The sequence below is a fragment of the Schistocerca piceifrons genome, chromosome 1 (genome assembly GCF_021461385.2).
Source record: "Schistocerca piceifrons isolate TAMUIC-IGC-003096 chromosome 1, iqSchPice1.1, whole genome shotgun sequence".
NCBI lineage: Eukaryota > Metazoa > Arthropoda > Insecta > Orthoptera > Acrididae > Schistocerca > Schistocerca piceifrons.
Genome location: NC_060138.1, coordinates 366,625,772 through 366,646,942, shown reverse-complemented (window position 1 = coordinate 366,646,942; position 21,171 = coordinate 366,625,772). Strand labels below are relative to the sequence as shown.

At 39.9% G+C, this 21,171-nt stretch overlaps 1 protein-coding gene across 1 annotated transcript in view; it reads left to right on the top strand.

Moving 5' to 3' along the window:
* The window catches only part of LOC124789369 (splicing factor 3B subunit 2), a 113,192-nt gene extending 92,234 nt beyond the window's left edge, over window positions 1-20,958 (top strand). The window contains exons 10-12 of the mRNA XM_047256699.1: window positions 13,884-14,131; window positions 19,723-20,032; window positions 20,243-20,958. Of these exons, the coding sequence (XP_047112655.1) occupies window positions 13,884-14,131; window positions 19,723-20,032; window positions 20,243-20,314 (630 nt within the window). The 3' untranslated portion in view covers window positions 20,315-20,958. The remainder of the gene's footprint in view (window positions 1-13,883; window positions 14,132-19,722; window positions 20,033-20,242) is intronic.
* Window positions 20,959-21,171: the final 213 nt, after the last annotated feature.

The window sequence follows — 21,171 nt, the reverse complement described above, 5'->3', positions numbered from 1 at the left end:
GTGATTATCTGACACCTAACACATTCGAACAGCTGTAGTTCAACAAAATATTAATTTGCTGCCACACAATTCTTCGACAGATGATTACAAATGCTTTATTCATAGTCCAAAAATGCCGCACATCACTTGCTATTATTAACAACGTTATAATGGCTCTAAAGAACTCACTCATGACAGCTCTACCACAATTTGGATAAATGTTTCTTGGCTTTATGACAAAGTCAAATTTGTTTGTGTAGTCAACTTTTCAACATCTCTGACATAATTTGCCCAACTACATATTGCCTGCTGTTTACTGCATCATTAATGTAACAGATAGCTACTGATGATGGCAACAGAGGAAGTCCTTGAAAGCATAAGTGTACTAACAAATCTGACAAGATTAGAAAACTGTGAAACATTTAGCCAAGAATTTGACTGCAAAAAAACTAGATTATCGTACTATTATAACTTGTTTAATGGCTCTATGCATAATTTGAGAAGAGCATATTTATACCAGTATTTCAAAAATTATTTAAATAGACTTTTTTCTTGCATTTTATGCTAATAAGGGTAATTAGAGAATATTTAACATACATTTCATTATAATTAGTAGTAATCTATATGTAATTTTAACGTTAATGAAGCAGGTCATTCTTCGTTGGAGTGGTATTTTAGTAGTATTTGTTATAAATAGTCTTCACGGGTTTGCCGCTGGATCACATTGTGCAAATTCCGCAATATTTCCTCGGAGAAACTGTCCAACATTTTCAGGTGGTTCAACTTTGCCGGTGGCTAGGTACAACTGACGGTCTCCGCATGTCAACGCCCCGTTTCCGGAACACGAGCGCGAAGAATGCGCAGCCGCGGAAATCACGCATGCACAGTGATTTGCCATATTCAAACTCCCTCTGCCGAAAATCGCAGAGAGACTCTCCTGCGTGTGCGCTGTACGCTGTGTTTGTCAACAGTGGGGCCAGACGTTATTCACCAACGGTCGTACTAGGCCGATGTTATGACGGGCCTGTTATCGAAGAACCTTGATTTTCGCATTGTGATTTAATAGCAGCCACTGCAGTGTTCCAGGCCTTGCTCAGTTGAAATCCCTTATCCTTGTTGATGAGATTATCAGCTGTACAGGTATGTATTGCTCCCTTAATGACGCAATCCCAGAAAGATGGTGTCGGGGATAAAGCTTCCGTGTTTTCATAAATCATATGATGTCCTGTATTCAGCTGCCCCACACTGACAAGGAATCTTGTACACACCACATTTCCTCTGGCCAGGATCATCCTTAACCAAACCCAGCAGGTTTCTCACTTGTGCAGATGGTTGAAAAACACAGTTCCATATCTTCCGAGGACTCCTCCGATTCTTGACGACAAATTTTACACTTGTCATCTTCAGAATTTGAAAGAGAGTATTCCAATCAACATTGTCAAAAGCTTTCTCTAAGTCTACAAATGCTATAAACATAGGTTTGCCTGTCCTTAACCTATCTTCTAAGACATGTCGTAGGGTCAGTATTGCCTCTTGTGTTCCAACATTTCTACAGAGTCCAAACTGATCTTCCCCGAGATTGGCTTCTACTAGTTTTTCCATTTGTTTGTAGAGAATTCAAGTTTGTATTTTTCAGCTATGACTTATTAAATTGACAGTTCGGTAATTTTCACTCCTATCAACACCAGCCTTATTTGGGATTGGCATTATTATATTCGTGTTGAAGTCTGAGGGTATTTCACCTGTCTCATACATCTTGCTCACCAGATGGAAGATTTTTTTATGGCTGGCTTTCCCAATGCTATCAGTAGTTCTAATGGAATGTCGTCTACTCCTGGACCTTGTTTTGACTAAGGTCTTTCAGCGCTGTGTCAAATACTTCACACAGTATCATATCTCCCATTTCATCTTCATCTAGGTCCTCTTCCATTTCCATAATATTGCCCTCAAGTACATTGCCCTTATATGGACCCTCTATATACTCTCTGCTTTCCCTTCTTGCTTAGGACTGGTTTTCCATCTGAGCTCCTGATATTCATACAGGCCGTATCTATCTTACCTCTAGTGATATATGCTTCTACATCCTTACATTTGTCCTCTAGCCATCACTGCTTAGCAGCCATTTTGCACTTACTGCAGATCTCACTTTTTAGAGGTCAAATTTGTTTGTATTCTTTTTCACCTGCTTCCTTTACTGCATTTTTATATTTTCTCCTTTCATCAATTAAATTCAGTACCTCTTCTGTTACCCTAGGATTTCTACTAGCCCTCGTCTTTTTACCTACTTGATCCTCTGTTGCCTTCACTATTTCATCTCTCAAAGCTACCCATTTTTCTTCTAGTATATTTCTTTCCCCTGTTCGTTTCAATTGTTCCCTAATGCTTTCTCTGAAACTCTCTACAACCTCTAGTTCTTTCAGTTTATCCAGGTCCCATCTCCTTAAATTCCTACTGTTTTGCAGTTTTTCTGTTTTAATTTACAGTTAATAAGCAATAAATCGTGGTCAGAGTCCACATCTGCTCCTGGCAATGTCTTATAATTTAAAGCCTGGTTCCTAAATCTCTTTCTTACCATTATATAATCTATCAGGAACCTTCCAGTGTCTGCAGGCCTCTTCCAGATATACAACCTTCTTTCATGATTCTTACACCAAGTGATAGCTTTGATTAAGTTATGCTCTGTGCAGAATTGTACCAGGCAGCTTCCTCTTTCATTCCTTACCCCCATTCCATATTCACCTACTTCTTTTCCTTCCCTCCATTTTCCTACAATCGAATTCCAGTCCCCATGACTACTAAATTTTCATCTCCCTTAACTATCATCATACATTTCTTCAATCTCTTCATCACCTGCAGAGCTAGTTGGCATATGAACTTGTACTACTGTGGTAGGCGTGGGCTTTGCATTTATTTTGACTACAATAATATGTTCATTATTATTATTATTTTTTTTTTTTTTTACCTACTCTTGCATTGCCCTTATTTGATTTTGTATTTATAACCCTGTATTCATCTGACCAGAAGTCTTGTTCCTCCTGCCAGTGAACTTCACTAATTCCCACTAATTCTAACTTTAACCTATCCATTTTGCTTTTTAAATTTTCTGATCTATCTGCCCAACTAAGGGATCTGACATTCCATGCTGCGATCCGTAGGATGCCAGTTTTGTTTCTCCTGATAACGACGTCCTTGTGCGCAGTCCCCACCCAGAGATCTGGATGGGGGACTATTTTACCTCTGGAATACTTTACCGAAGGGGACACCATCATCATTTAACCATACAGTAAAGCTGCATGCCCTTGGGAAAGATTATGGCCATGATTCCCCTTGCATTCAGTTGTTTGCAGTACCAACACAACAAGGCTGTATTGATAGATGTTACAAAGCATATCAGTTATCCAGACTGTTGCCCCTTGCAACTACTGAAGCTACTGTGGTTGTACTTACGGTATGGCTATCTGTTTCACTGAGGCATGCGAGCCTCCCCACCAATGGCAAGGTTCATGGGGAGACGTAAGTCTAAAGAAACAAAAAATTATTGTGCAATTTATTTACATTTTCAGGTGTGCTCTGGGTTTATTGAATGGATACTACTTTTGACTCTATCTGTATGTTTCCATTTAATTTTGATTTTGTATATAGGCTGTGTTGCTTCTTCAATGGAGGATGATACACGCTGAATGCATAAAGATAGTGATGTACTTTCTCCCACTGTTGCACTGCATTAGTAATTGCGTACAGGCAGATAGTTAGTATTTCTGGATAGAAAATCATTCATGAAAATATCTTTTGCCAAATTTGTCTCAACTTCTGAACATAGCAATTCTTCAGGATTAGTTTATAGAAACATTTATATAATATTACTGGAGGTCAGGAGATTTTTAATGTTATTGGATAGCAAAGCAGGAAACTTAGTGCCCTTCATCTGTTTGCATCCGTGGTCAATCTTTCTCCCCCAGTTCAGAAAAGTATCCCTTTCCCTGGCTAAAGCCTAGTCCCACATCCCATCATTTCTGAAATGCTGCCTAAACTATGGAACCCCCCCAAGCGGCCTAACCATAAAGATTCCTTTCTCTGGATCCCACCTCTCCTTTCGCAATGACCTGTATCTTTTCAGATTCTGCCAATCGCTGGCGCTCACAAACCTGGTACTGCAAAAACACGTCTTTATGGCACTGGCATCTGAAAACCACCTCTGCTCCTCCCGCTAGATACTACTGCTGTGCAATCTGTACTCCATACATCACATTTCAGAAATTGAGTCCCTTGCTCTCCAGCACCTGGAGAAGCATTCCAGACACCACCTCCATAAGTTATCCAACCTGCTGACATCCTACTGTTGTCTCGATGCACCACTATACAATCCCTACCCTGCCCACAGTTCACAGTTTCCTCCATGTCCCCCCCCCCCCCACCCCCCCCCCCCCCCCACCACCCACCATGTAGCAATGTAAGGGGCACCAAATTTGTTGTAAAAGTCAGTAAATTACTCAACGGACAGTATTTTTCAGTTCAGGTATTTCGTTCATTCCAAGCAAGTGTCGATTCGTGATGTCATCATCCAGACTCGAGTTGACTGTAATCTGAATCCATTTTAGCAAACTAATAATTTCTCTCAGGTGATAAAATTTTATTGATTATGAAATACAGGTTCTTGAAGTTTATTCAGAATTGGAAATGTTAATTAGTAATTACATGTCATAATTTATTTGTTTAATTTAAAGGTGTTTTGAATTTTGTATGCATAAAAAAAGTGTGAATTTATGTGCAGCTTTTACTCTGATACAAGTTATCACTTAGAGTGCTAAAAGTGCATGTGTACAGTTCACTGACCTATTTGGTGAATTTTATTTTGTGATCTTGACCTGAATGGAGAGTAAATCCAGTAAACATTATTACAAAAGAGTCATTTAGCCCATTAGGGAAAACTGAAACTTGCGCGCTCGATTAGAAATACATTACACGCCAGTGCGTGATTGAGCTGTCCAGTCAATTGCGTACAATAGTTACAAATGCGTTTGGACTTAATGCACGAAGTTGGAAATTAATTTTGGGACAAGTGCTGATTTTGACAAAAAATGAACCGAAAATTTATTCAAAATATCAAGGTCCAGTTTTAATTGAGACACATTTCACCTTGTTGATTACATTCCCTAGCAACACTGTGAAGCAGCTTAATTAATTCATTAGAACAATTTGTGACGTAGTAAGGCCCATTACAGACACAAAATGTTACATGAACTTTGCTGACTGTATGAGAGTATGAGAGTGTTTTTCTTTCCATCTTTCTTTTCTTTTGCTTGTGCCTTTTTCCCGCAATGACGCAGAGTCAGCATGGTTAATTGGATTTGGCAAGGTTAATTGAAGGGCTGGCCAGATGCCCTTCCTACCGCCACCCCGTACCCCCCGACGGAAGTAGTGTACCCCAACTGTCTGTGTCTAGTGTACTCCATGGAATAGTGCGAATGTGTTCAGATGTCTGTGAGCCGTGTAACTGAGGCGAGATGTGGGGACCAAGCTGGTATTCACCTAGTGGAAGACCGCCTAAAAACCACATCCAGGCTGGCAGGCACACTGGCCTTCGTCGTTAAGCCGCTGGGCGGATTCGATCTGGGGCCGGCGCACCTACCCGAGTCCAGGAAGCAGCGCATTAGTGCTCTTGGCTATTCTGGTGGGTTGTGTTTTTCTTTCCATAAATGCCAATAAACTGGCAGTTTCAAAAGTTAAATTATTAACTGTTGTGTAACTTCATTGATTGTCCTACACCGCTACGGAACTTGTTGTATCGTGTCTCTTCACAAAATATCTCATGAAGCTGGGATAAATAAGAAGAAGAAAAAGACTGTAAAGAAGAGGCATCAGTATACGTAAACCATGCCTAGCTGACCTTTTCAACATGCCAAAACTTCCTATCAGCTCTCCATCAAATCTAGAGCCAAAACATTCCTGTAATACTGTTAACCTTTCCATCAAAACCCTCACTCCAAAGAAGTTCGAGTCCTATCCAAAGGCTGCACCTTTAGTTGTACATCCAAATTTAACCATGCTGTACTTGTCATAGACCTGCTCTCATTCTCCCATTCCCTGCAATGGAAGTACTTCTTTGCTGCCAATCTCTCCAACCAAAACCAACGTAATTCCATCATTGAACCCTGCCTCTTACAGTTGATACCACCATCCGGCAGTATCCCCCCCTCTCCCCCCCCCCCCCCCCTACACACACACACACACACACACACACTTAACCACCTGCTGGTCACCTTCCAGGAATTCCTTCCCTCCATCTTAGCCTCACATCCTTCTCCAGGTCCCTTCCTTAGAACACCAACCATTCGGTAGAAGAAAGAATAGCCATACGCAACCTCAAAACTAATCCTGACGTAATTATCCTACATGCAGACGAAGGTTCCACCACTGCTGTTATGAATCACAGTGACTACCTGGCAGAAGGCCACTGCCAATTATCTGACTTCTCCACCTAAGACTCTGCCAGAGTGATCCCATCCCAGAAGTCCACCACAGCTTCCAATCCCTGCTTAAAGCCTTGGACCCTTCCCAGAACATCTCCCCTGAATCCATTTCCCTTCTCACCCCTATGACACCCCACAAACCCACCTTATACATGCTCCTCAAAATCCACAAACCCAACGATCCTGAACGCCCCATTGTGGTTGGTTATTGTTTCCCCATTGAAAGAATTTCGGCCTTCATTGACCAGCACCTCCAATTGATTGCCCATAATGTACCCTCCCATGTCAGACACACCAGCCATTTCCTTCGCCGACTTTCCAGCATCTCCACCCCTTTACCTTCTGGATCCCTACTTGTCAATGTTGCCACCAGCTCTCTATACACTGACTTCCCTCATGTCCATGGTCTTACTTCTATTGAAAACTGCCCATCCCAAAGTCCCTCGGACTCCAAACCCACTGCCTCATTCCTTATACACCTTGCTAACTTTGCCCTCACCCACAACTACTTATCCTTTGAAGGAGAGGAATGCAAACAAATCGGTGGTAGTCATGGGCACCAACACTGCACTCTCCTACACCAACCTGTTACTCTCTGATGGCTCCATCCGCACCTCTGTCCACATTAAACCACCAACCACTGGAAGTACCTGCACGTTGACAACTGTCATCCCTTTCACACCAGGAGATCCCTTCCATGCAGCCTGGCCATCGGGGACAGTGTATATGCAGTGACGAGAATGCCCTCGCTGAGTATGCTGAGGGTCTCTCCAAGACCTTCACAGGCAGGCACTATCCCCCCAGACCTAGTCTGCAAACAGATCTCCCATGCCATTTATTTTATTTATTTTTTCTATCCATCCATAGACAATATAGATTGTATGGATGTTGCCAACAAATACATATACAGGGTGTTACAAAAAGGTACAGCCAAACTTTCAGGAAACATTCCTCACACACAAATAAAGAAAAGATGTTATGTGGACATGTGTCCGGAAACACTTAATTTCCATGTTAGAGCTCATTTTAGTTTCGTCAGTATGTACCGTACTTCCTCGATTCATCGCCAGTTGGCCCAATTGAAGGAAGGTAATGTTGACTTCGGTGCTTGTGTTGACATGCGACTCATTGCTCTACAGTACTAGCATCAAGCACATCAGTACGTAGCATCAACAGGTTAGTGTTCATCACGAACGTTGTTTTGCAGTCAGTGCAATGTTTACAAATGTGGAGTTGGTAGATGCCTATTTGATGTATGGATTAGCACGGGGCAATAGCCGTGGTGCGGTACGTTTGTATCGAGACAGATTTCCAGAACGAAGGTGTCCCAACAGGAAGACGTTCGAAGCAATTGATCGGCGTCTTAGGGAGCACGGAACATTCCAGCCTATGACTCGTGACTGGGGAAGACCTAGAACGACGAGGACACCTGCAATGGACGAGGCAATTCTTCGTGCAGTTGACGATAACCCTAATGTCAGCATCAGAGGAGTTGCTGCCGTACAAGGTAACGTTGACCATGTCACTGTATGGAGAGTGCTATGGGAGAACCAGTTGTTTCCGTACCATGTACAGCGTGTGCAGGCACTATCAGCAGCTGATTGGCCTCCACGGGTACACTTCTGCGAATGGTTCATACAACAATGTGTCAATCCTCATTTCAGTGCCAATGTTCTCTTTACGGATGAGGCTTCATTCCAACGTGATCAAATTGTAAATTTTCACAATCAACATGTGTGGGCTGACGAGAATCTGCGCGCAATTGTGCAATCACGTCATCAACACAGATTTTCTGTGAACGTTGGGCAGGCATTGTTGGTGATGTCTTGATTGGGCCCCATGTTCTTCCACCTACGCTCATTGGAGCACGTTATCATGATTTCATATGGGATACTCTACCTGTGCTGCTAGAACATGTGCCTCTACAAGTACGACACAACATGTGGTTCATGCACAATGGAGCTCCTGCACATACCAGGCGAAGTGTTTGTACGGTTCTGAACAACAGATTCGGTAACCGATGGATTGGTAGAGGCGGACCAATTCCATGGCCTCCACGCTCTCCTGACCTCAACGCTCTTGACTTTCATTTATGGGGGCATTTGAAAGCTCTTGTCTACGCAACCCCAGTACCAAATGTAGAGACTCTTTGTGCTCGTATTGTGGACGGCTGTGATACAATACGCCATTCTCCAGGGCTGCATCAGCGCATCAGGGATTCCATGCAACGGAGGGTGGATGCATGTATCCTCGCTAACGGAGGACATTTTGAACATTTCCTGTAACAAAGTGTTTGAAGTCACGCTGGTATGTTCTGTTGCTGTATGTTTCCATTCCATGATTAACGTGATTTGAAGAGAAGTAATAAAATGAGCTCTAACATGGAAAGTAAGCGTTTCCTGACACATGTACACATAACATATTTTCTTTCTTTGTGTGTGAGGAATGTTTCCTGAAAGTTTGGCCGTACCTTTTTGTAAAACCCTGTATAAATAATACAGACACAAGGGTATATAAAAGTACAGTTGCATTTCCTAAATATAAACTACAATTATTTGTTTTACTGTGTTTCATGATTATACATCATGTACCACTCTGTTATTGAACATACCAAGAAAGCCCCTGGTTACAGTACTTAATCAGTCACATTGTTAACATGTCAACAAATACATTGTCAACATTGTCAATAAATAGTTATATATGATACAGTGACAAGGGTATATAAAAGTACAATTGCATCACCTAAATATAAACTTCTATTATTTTTCTTACTGTGTTTCATGATTATACCTGATGTACCACTCTGGTATTGAACGTACCAAAGAAATCCCCTAGCTACAGTACTTAATCAGTCACATTGTTGACAAAATTGTACCCACTTTCCAGGTAATCTTTGACAGAATAAAAACACTTTTCTAAAAAATAACTTTTTAGGCTATTTCTGAAGGCATGTATTTCGCTTCTGTCTTTTATATTCTGTGGAAGTTTGTTGAATAGTTTAAGTCCATTGTATAGTACACTATTCTGTGTTTTCGTTTTGTTTTTTCTGCTCAGATGTAGGTGGTGACTTGATCTGGTTTCATGTTCGTGTAGAGATCTGTTTGTTGGGTACTGATTGATGTTTTTCTTTATGTGAATCAGTGTTAGAAAAATGTATTCATCGGGAACAGTCAGGATTCCCATAGATTTAAACAACTCGGTGCAGTGCATTCTCTTGTTATTATTTGTCATAATTTGGGTGGCCCTTTTTTGTAGTTTGAAGATTGTTTGCATATTCTTAGTATTTGTTTCCCAAAAGATTACTCCGTAACACATGATTGAGTGCACATATGCAAAGTAAGTTGCTCTGGTGGATGAGTTACTACACACCGATTTTATTATTCTAAGGGCATAGCATGCTGATGCTATTGGCTTTCCAAGGGCATTAATATGTTCAGTCCATTTTAGTTGAGCATCAATATACATCCCAGAAATTTGTTTTTAAGACACATTCTATGTTTTCATCTTTCACTTTTATAGAGTTACCATTGGATTTTTTATTGGTGTGGAAGCTGATACTTCTGGTTTTGTTTACATTTAAAGTAAGTTTGTTGTTATCTATCCAGTTGCACACTTAAGTGTTTCTTCAGCTTTATTGTTTAGTATGTTTTGTGATGCATCATTGAGTAGGATGTTACTGTCGTCAGCAAACAGCACCATTTCACCAAGTTTAATACTCTTCGGTAAATCATCGATATAGGAGGGTCACTCCAAAAGAAATGCACACAATTTTTGTAAAAATAGAGTTTTCACTCTGCATGTGTGAAAGTTTTACAGTGTGTAAATAAATCCTTCCCGCTTGTTTTCAAACTTAGTTCATCCTGTTGCCGTGAGTGGCACCATGACAGCATGTCTTCAAGATGGCTGCTACACTTGACATTCATCAGAAGCAACGTGCTGTCATAGAATTCATGTGCTGTGAAAACGAGACGGTGGGAAACATGCACAAGAGGTTGAAAAATGTGTATGGAGATGCTGCTGTCAATCGCAGTACAGTTAGTTGGTGAGCAAGCAGGTTACGTGATGAAAGCGGGCACGGCAATATTGAGGATTGTCCTCACAGCGGCAGGCCTCGTACTGCACACACTCCAGACAATGTGCAGAGAGTTAACGAATTGGTGACTGCTTACAGACGCATCACAGTGAACGAATTGTCACGCTACGTTGGGATAGGGGAAGGAAGTGTTTGCAGAATACTGAAAGTGTTGGCGTTAAAAAAGGTTTGTGCCAGGTGGGTTCCCAGGATGTTGACAGTGGCTCACAAAGAAACAAGAAAAACAGTATGGAGCGAACATTTGGAACAGTACGAGAATGGTGGAGAGGAATTTCTTGGAAGAATTGTGACAGGTGATGAAACATGACTCCATCATTTTTCACCAGAGACGAAGAGGCAACCAACGGAGTGGCATCATGAAAATTCACCCAAGAAAAAAAAGAATTCAAAACTACGCCTTCTGCTGGAAAAGTTTTTCAATTCTCAAGGACTCTTGCTTGTGGACATGATGCCAAGTGGAACCACCATAAATTCTTATGCATATGTGACGACACTGAAGAAAGTTCAAGCTCGACTGAGTCGTGTTTGACCACATCAGCAAAAGCAAGATGTTTTGCTGTTGCACAACAATGCACGGCCACATATCAGTAAAAAAAAACCATGGAAGCGATCACAAAACTCGGATGGCAACAGTGAAATCACCCGCCTTACAGTCCTGACCTGGCATCATGTGACTATCATCTCTTTGGCAAACTGAAAGACTCTCTTCACGGAAAAAGGTTTGAAGATGATGACTCCCTTGTGCACGCTGCCAAACAGTGGCTCCAACAGGTTGATCCAGAATTTTACTGTGCGGGTATACAAGCTCTGGTTCCAAGATGGCGTAAGGCAGTTGAGAGGGATGGAAATTATGTGGAGAAATGAAAATATTGTTCCTAAAGGAGGTATCTATGCACTGTAAAACTTTCAAACATGTAGAATAAAAGATGGATTTAAAAAAAAATAGTGTGCATTTCTTTTGGAGTGACGCTCGTATTTCAGAAAGAGTATCGAACCAAGTACACTTCCTTGAGGGACTCCAATGTTAATATACTCTGGATCGGAGAGGTATTTTATAGTGTGATTGTTGTTAGTTTGAGAGATTTCTACCTGTTGCACCCTGTTTTTCAGGTACGAGTGAAACCATCTGTTTGCTACTCCTCTTATGCCGAGTGCATCCAGTTTGTTTAGCAGGATTGTGTGGTCGACTGTATCAAAAGCTTTGGTGAAGTCTAGGAAGATGCCTGTTACCTCATTCCCTTTATCTAGTTCTTGAAGAACAACGTTTGTAAATTGAGCTATAGCTGTCTGTGTACTTTTGTTAGGCCTGAAGCCAAACTGCTCTCTGCACAGAAGATTGTGCTTTGTTAGATATCCCCCACCCTCAGACCTTCAATCTTCCCACCATCCCCCAAGAACCAACCACAAAGGAATGCCCTCTTTGTCACCCAGTAACACCCCGGGCTGAAATAACTGAAACACAACCTTTTCCAGGGCTTTGATACCTGTCACCATGCCCTGAAGTGAGGGACATCTTATCCGACATACTTGCCATTCCTCAGTGGTGTTCTGTTGCCTACTCAACTCTCACAACATTAGAGTCTGTCCATGTGCCACTCTCATCCCAACTTCTTGCCACAAGTATCATATCCTTGTGGAAGACACAGGTGCATGACTTGTCCAGTCCACCCAGCCAGCACTTCCTATTCCAGTCCTATCGGAAGCGTAACCTACACCATCAGGGACCAGACCACCTGTGAAAGCAGCCATGTCCTTTACCAGCTCTCCTCCAGTTATGGCACATCTTTTTATATTGGTATGATTACCAGCCAGCTGTCTACCAGGATGAACAGACACCACCAAACTGCAGCCAAGAGCAAAGTAGACCAGTGTGTTACATAACATGCAGCTGAACATAATGTGCTTCATTTCAATGGCTGCTTCACTACCCGAGCCATCTGAATCCTCCCCTCCACCACCAGCTTTTCTGAATTGTGCAGATGGGAGTTATCCTTACAACACATTCTCCACTCCTGTAATTTTCCCAGCCTCAACCTACGGTAACATACTGCCCCCACTGTCCTTCATCTCCTCCTGATTCTTGTCTCCCACACTCTCTGTTTGCCGATTCCTGCCAATGCACTCCCCCATCTTTCCCCAATCATCTCCTGTTTTCCTCATCTCCCTGCCCTACCACCTCCTGACCCTGCACCTGTTGGCCCTGCACATTCCACCAGACAGTGTTCATCCCCCCCCAGTCGTACACTACTATTCCTTTCCCTTCCCCGCCCCCTCCATATTGCTGCTTGCATCCCACATGATAGTTGCATTCCAGCCCAAGATACTGGAGTTGGGGGTCATGTGTACATGAGATGTGCTTGCTTGTGTGTATGAATGGTGTGTGTTTTGATTTTATTTACGAAGGCTGTAGTTTAAAACTTTATATAAGTATCTTTTAATGTGCCATTGGGCCCTTAAAAGTATTGTAAATGCATAAAAAATCTCTAATCAGAAGATGAGGTTCCATTATTCATTCATCAAGTATATTTATTGCAAGATGTCATTCTATATATTATTTGCTAGTATTTGTGCACTATCTCAAGATCACGGTTTACTATTAGTATAATTAACCAATGAAAAAATAATCTTGCATTATGTGAGGTAAATCACTATTCCATGCACTAATAATAATAAAATAAATATTCATTTTGTCACTCTGTTGCTGCATATACAGGTGTTACCCCGCAGTAATAACCCACTCAAAGCATTATACTGCACAGTTGCATCAGATCCCAGCCAACCGCTGAATCAGTTGCTGATTATCTTGCCAACACCTGCTACATTGTGGGATTGCACTGCTAGCTTGGAATCTGGGTCATTTTCTTGCCCGGATCATGAATTTTTTCTCACCTAGCTAACTGTTTATGTTACTGCTGCTCACTCGGATATATGACAGCAAAACATATCACTATGTTAGCTGAAGCGATAATGAAGGAATAGGTACAGGCTCACAATTGTGTAACAACAGTGGCCCGCGCGGGATTAGCCGAGCTGTCTAAGGTGCTGCAGTCATGGACTGTGCGGCTGATCCCGCCGGGGCTTCGAGTCCTCCCTCAGGCATGGGTGTGTGTGTTTGTCCTTAGGATAATTTAGGTTAAGTAGTGTGTAAGCTTAGGGACTGATGACCTTAGCAGTTAAGTCCCATAAGATTTCAAACACATTTGAACATTTGTAACAACAGTGGAACGGTACAAGACAATGTTATTTGTGATTTGTTGAACTTTATATATAGGCGCACCAACTAGAGTGTTAATAGCTTTCTCATTGCAGGCAAATAATAAAGAATACCTATCATTTTGCAGGCAAATAATGATGAAGAAGAAATTGATCGAACAACATGGGGAGAATTGGAATCTGAATCTGAGGAAGAAAGTGAAGACGAAGACGAAGATGAAGACGAGGAAGAACGGCAGAAAGAAGATGAAACTGGGCTTGTTACACCAGCTGAAGGTCTTATCACTCCTTCTGGCATAACATCAATACCTGCTGGCCTTGAAACACCTGAGATCATTGAACTCAGGAAAAGAAAAATAGAAAGTGAAATGGAAGGGTAATATACAGAATTCTTTAAACTGCATGCTACATAAAATTTTCATATGCTTCCTGTCCTAAAAGTAATAGACATAGACAGTACTGAAACTTCTGGGAGGAGTGCCATGCTTCATCAGCTACTTTGCAGTGAAATGTACTCTGTTTCAAGGCCCAGTGGTGCCATTATGAAATTTTAAAAAGTCCCAACCTAAATGTTATAATGAAGATGAGTGACATCATCAAAATACATGAGAAAAACCTACATAGGATCATTTATGTTGACATCAGTTTGTCTCTAAAACAGTTTGTATCGTTGCATATATGAAGAGGACATTGTGCACATAAGGTGCACCAAATGATGTGATGATGATCGTCATCCACCACTGGGTGCACTGCATGTTACCACAATTTTAGTTCCAAAATACAATTTTTGTCCCAAAATCAGATTTAGTAGCCATATAAAACATGTATACAAGACAAATTAACACTGCAGGCTACAGTTCATTCCAGTATACTTAGTAAATTCCATTTTTGGATTTTTCACCAATTTCAATAATGAAATACGGAGTAAGGTTTTAGAAAAGAGAATCAGCCAAAAAGAGATTCAGTCATTATATAAGAGAAGCATTGAACAGTCAATAAATCCAGAAACAGAGAACTGAAGATTGTGGCTCAGCTTTTGAACCAACTATGTACAGTTGTGAGACAGAATGACTGGCCATTACATCCATTACATTCTTCAGGAGGTGAAATTCTTAGTACTATGGATAACATACTTAAAAGTACAAGAAATTGTCCTAGCTTTTGCAACTGTTGGTCCCTTCCATGGGGGTAAATGAGATATAGATTGGGGAAGGTTAAAAACAAAATTTAGATCACTTGGAGCCATGGCTGAGAGCCTTCCATCCGTTGTGAGGATTCGAGTGACCTGCACTTCCTTTTTAATTTTCCTCAACATCTCTCTATCCTCCCTGAGAAAGCAAATAATTGTTCTGAAAGCTAGAATAGTTTCTTATATTATTGTATGTCTGTCGCACGTTTTACAAATTTCACTGCCTGAAGGTAGGTACTAGAGAGCCATTCTGTCTCGTAATTTTGTAGTTACCTCAAATGAATTTTCTTTTAATGCGCAGAGCAACCTATGTGACATACATTCCCTGTCCTTGTCTCTGAAAGTGATACATATAATACTGAGGCACTACACTTTTTTTATCATTTAACAATGTCAATTTGCTTTAAAAATGTTTGATATAATATTTGTATGTATTGGAGCAGTAAACTGCTGTGAAAGTGGAGACATACAGGAGCCTAGCATTGCATGATTTTCTGTTCATTGATCATTTGTACAAAAAAAATTGGAGGAAGGCGTATTATGATATATTGTCCCATTGATAATGAAGCCATTAGACATTGAACTCTAGCTCATGTTGAACAACAGTAGAGAGAAGACTGACTATGTCCCTTTCAAATTAACCATCTTCATTTGCTTGAAGGGACCAAGCAAGGTGGTACAGTGGTTAGCCTACTGCACTCTCATTGGGAGGACAGTGGTTCAAACTTGTGTCCGGCCATTCGATTTAGGTTTTCCATGTTTTCCATATATCACTCCAGGCAAATTCCGGGAGGGTCAGCCAATTTCGTTCCCCATCCTTGACACAATCCAAGCTTGTGCTCAATCTCTCATGTCCTCGATATCAAAGGGGCATAACCCAATCTTCATTCTTCTTCTTGCTTAAAATATTTTGGAAAACTGGGAAATGCAAATCTAATCAGTCAGGTAAGATTTGAACTCTTACACCTCCTGAACGAAGACCTGTGTCATGACCTCATCTCCTCACACAGTTGCTATAACTGTTAACTGGCATCAAATAGACCTCAAATTTTTTGTGTGCTTCTCAACAACATTGGTTTTCCCAGGATATATGTACCAACAGATTAAAAGCTTTGACTTTGGTTGTGAATCATTTGTAAATAACTTAGTAATTAAGAGCATTGTCTACAAAAAGCAAGAGTGTGTGCTAAAGTTCCAGACCAACACACAATTTTAGTCTTGCATGAAGTTTTACAGCATTATATTCTGTATTTCATATTTGCGCCTTTATTATCATATCAGTCAAGTTTTATTATCATATTAGTCAAGTTACCTGTAGGAACCACAATCTCAAGTCTTAAGACATTGTGAACGGCAACAGTTATTTGCAGTGAGCTATCACTTTAGCTAAAAATCATCACAAGACTCAGTTTAGGCTGTTAGAATAAGTAGATCCATATTTGAAATTACAGATTCAAAACTTCAAAAAATTAATAGATGTAGCCTGAGATAATGGTCCAACAAAACCAACCTTACAGAAGTACTTGTAACTGCCTGTAGCAAATTGAGGCAGTTGCTGATTTTTTTGATAGTTATGGTTATAAAATAGTCTCTGTGGGTTGCAAAACCTTGCTGATTTTGGTCAGTGTGATAGTGTAAAGGCTTAATCATTGACAATCCATATAACAGATTACATACGAAACTTTAAAAAGAAGTTGTTAAAAATTTTATTAAATATGAGCATAGAAATCTGTGAAAAGTAAAATAATTGAGATACCTTTATAACTGTAGTTTCTATAGAACATACAGATGTTCATTGATTTGTTATTCTTCAGTGTCACCATTCTCCATGGCAGCAACTGTTCTCTCTCACAGTTGCTAAATCTACTCACTTGTCAATTATTGGGGAATACAGATAAATAAATAATGAAATTGAAGCAGATTGCAGTAACCAATAAGTATAAAATAGCAGAAAACAATACTATAAACAAGAAATTGAAATGGGAACTGTCATGAGAGTACAGAGCAAAGTTAAAGACATAAAAAAAATACATTTATATTACTGTGACATGAGTAAAAGTTTGATAAAATATGTAAGGGTGTTCCATAAAAGTTTTCCAAATATTACCTCCAATACAAACAATTTCACCGTGCTGAAAATGAGCTACATTGGCAAGAGAACTTGCTGTTGTCATGGTAAATGACACTACTGCGGAATAAAGCACCAAAACACATTTGTGCTTGACAGTTAGTGTTGCTGAGAAGTCAGCTGTTTTTGTTATGAATAATAGCAATGAGGAATAATGCATCAAAGATCATCTGTTTCTCTTTGAAAACAGATGTGGAGGGTGCACATATCACTTAAATTTCCACAAGTTTCTCCAGTTAATGTCTTTGCTCATATTTTAAAAATGCGAAGACTTAAAAAATAAATAAATAAATCATGTGTAAACTCTTACATTAGTTGTCAGTGAATAACACTGTTGTTGTTGTTGTTGTGGTCTTCAGTCCTGAGACTGGTTTGATGCAGCTCTCCATGCTACTCTATCCTGTGCAAGCTTTTTCATCTCCCAGTACCTACTGCAACCTACATCCTTCTGAATCTGCTTCGTGTATTCATCTCTTGGTCTCCCTCTACGATTTTTACCCTCCACACTGCCCTCCAATACTAAATTGGTGATCCCTTGATGCCTCAGAACATGTCCTACCAACCGATCCCTTCTTCTGGTCAAGTTGTGCCACAAACTTCTCTTCTCCCCAATCCTATTCAATACTTCCTCATTAGTTATGTGATCTACCCATCTAATCTTCAGCATTCTTCTGTAGCACCACATTTCGAAAGCTTCTATTCTCTTCTTGTCTAAACTGTTTATCGTCCACGTTTCACTTCCATACATGGCTACACTCCATACGAATACTTTCAGAAATGACTTCCTGACACTTAAATCAATACTGTACACAATTAAATTACAGTCTTACAAGTACTCCATATTATCTTTCAGTTTATGAATAATGTTTAGTATCCGATATATAATTCATGGGCTCGCACCTAATACTGCATCAATTCATAGTGACAGCCCCACTACATACAACAAATTCACACTTTTTGGTTTGAAATCAACATCTAGAATTTCAGAATTACTCACTTCTTTTGCACACAGCCTCACATCCATAGTGATTAATGTATAATAGTATAATTACAGTTTCACTTAAATATGCAAATATTTTCAGTGATCTACTACAATTTTGACAGAACTTTTTTAAAGTGTACAGATTAATATTGTTTTCCTGCAGTGTATCTGATGGACTCAATGCAAACCTATGATTTTACACACTTGCAGAAATTCCAGAAACGCTAACTCCGAGCACTGTTACATTTGCTTTGTAACATTTACGGGTAATATTAATGTTTTTGTGTGCTCAGATATTCCATTGAAATTTCTCTACACTGGAATACAGTGGGCTCTAATATTCCTTCAAGTGTCTGATTGGAGGCATTATTAAAAATGAAAATAATGCAAACTTAGAATCTTGCTCCCTCACAATTTTGCTAGTCAGAGTGAATGTGGCCTTCAAGCATTTGGCAACAATTTATACCCTTGACTTCTACCAGATCAACAGTTGCCTCAGTCCACATCAGGCAGTGACAGTTACCTCTGCTAAAACTTGTACATGCAGTTTTAGATTCACTGGATCAAAATGTAATGCTCATTCATGTTTTATACATTTTTACATACGAGGTGATTATAATTAAACTCTCATTATTTGTGTCAGTGTAGCTGGAAAACTTTTCCGTATGCATACCCAACTTAATCGGAATGATGTTCAGATTGTGTGCTGAGAGATTTGTGTTGTTAATAGTGTTAATGTCATGACTTGACCATTACACTGCAGTACTGGTACGACAAAATGACTTGACCATTACACTGCAGTACTGGTACGACAACATAGGGTTGAAACTCGTGCATCATTCTGCATTACAGTCTCAGACAGTCAACACGAGTCTGGACAAGGTGTTGTTTTATCAGAACAACAGCAATAGTGCTGTTGCTCTCTGCAAGTACCAACACATTAAAGGTATATGGAGAGGTTCTCTTTTTCTGTCCTGGCGTTGAAGGACATGATCTGTGATTAAAATTAATTGGCAATTTGAGAACTGCTCCTGAGAGAGGCAGATGGCCAGTAGCACCAAAAATTATTGTAACCTGGAGTGTAAACATGGTACGCAGTTAACAAGTGTTACCCTCTTGTGTGGCAATTAAAATGTACTTGTGTCAGTGGTTTAGTCTTCATTTCTGTTCCACATGTCCTTACAAATGTTTCCATAATATTTCATTGTCATACAATCACTCATTTTTCATGGGGTCCCTTTCAAATAGTGAAAGCATTATTATAACCACGCTGTAGCTCTTGAAGTTTTGAGTCGGTAAATCAAATTCAGTTTTGGGCATTTCCCCCTTTTTGGTGTTTTTGAACAACCTAAACCCAGTCTGTTAACTGAAATAACTTGATTACATATAATTACAATTTGAACTGTTTCTAATAAACCTTTTTCAGTATTAATGATTATTTAGTGCCAATTCTTTAATTTTATTTTTCAATGTTAACTTACACTTTATTATATCGTACCCGTGTACTCTACTTGATGTCCAATTTCTCTCTTCATCTTCACCTCCCTTTGCCCTCACAGCAGTTGGGGTCCCCTCAACAGACTTTCTACTTTTACGTCTTTCTATCAGCAAGTACTTAGAATTTCACTTCATAAAGATAAGCAATGTTATGGTTTGTTTCTTATTCAGGGGTGAAACACCTGTGCTATACCAGGTGCTTCCTGAGAAACGTGTGGAGCGTGTAGGTGGAGCAATGATGGCCTCAACACATATCTATGACATGACTGGTGCCGGTGCTCAACCACCTCCTGGAGGACAAGCACCAAGACGCCATGAAGGTCCTGGCACAGTGGAATTGGCTTTGGATCCCTCTGAGCTTGACTTGGTGGATACTGAAGCTATGGCTGTGCGGTATGAACAGCAAATCAGAGAGCAGCAGTCGCAGCTGCAAAAGGAAGATCTTTCAGACATGCTTGCCGACCATGTTGCGAGGCAGAAGGTATATTTTATTTGCTTTTATTCTGCTGAATTGTTTTTATGTGCACAATTCGCTATATAACCGAAACAGGCTGTTTATTTTCATATTGTTTGTGATTCGTCTGTTCACGTACTGACTTGGTGATTACATTGGCAATAAAGCAATAAAGCATTTTGTACAAGTGTTGTATTTTATATGTATGTATAATGTTCATATGTTTCATATTTTCAGAATAAGCGGAAACAAAGACAGCAACATCAGGACAATAAACAAGCCAAGAAATATAAAGAATTCAAGTTTTAATAGTGTGAGTGTAAAAAGCTGTTATAGAAATCTATGGACTAGTTCACATTACACAAGCAGATATTGGGATTCTATACTGTGATCATTATTAACTTTCATGCAGTGTTGTGTTTATGACAGTAAGTGGCAGTGAAAGCATTATGCAGATTGAATAAATTTCTCTTTGTAAGTTCACTTGTGAGTTGTACCATGCTGTGTGGCATTGTTTTGTGGAAGAATAATAAGAGGATGCTTCTTCATATTAACTGTCGTGCTATAGATGGCTTATTGAGTTTCTAATGTGATGCACATGTCATTGCTGATGGAATTTCTTTGGTGAGAAATTATCTGTTTTAAAAGGAACAGTAAACTGTAAAACTAATTATAGCTAATTCAGCACTTATGGAGAGAATAATGTTTTCCACAAAATAATCGTTCTCTTTTCTTTCACAAAAAATGTTTGTGTAAGTTGTAAATGTTAGTATTGCTGAGTAATCAACTTCATTGTGTCGATGTAGAGATGTGACATTGTGATAAAGCTGGGGAAAAAAAAATGTCTTCGTGGAAAAAAATTAGACACAAAAAACATCACTAGTAACGTGCAGCGTTACACTAATCAGTAGAGTCCTTGTAAAATATTGGTTTAAACATGCTGTGTCCATTAATGTCTACTGATCATTGTGTCATTGCATATGCCCCATGTGCCACTATGTTGTGTTTAAAAATTGAACAATGGGAAATTCAGGATGAAATGGAACAGTATTATTAAAAGGAAACTTGCTACTCACCATGTAGTGGAGATGCTGAATCGCAGATAGGCACAACAAAAAGACTGTCACAAATAAAGTTTTCGGCCACTAAGGTCTCCATCAAAAATA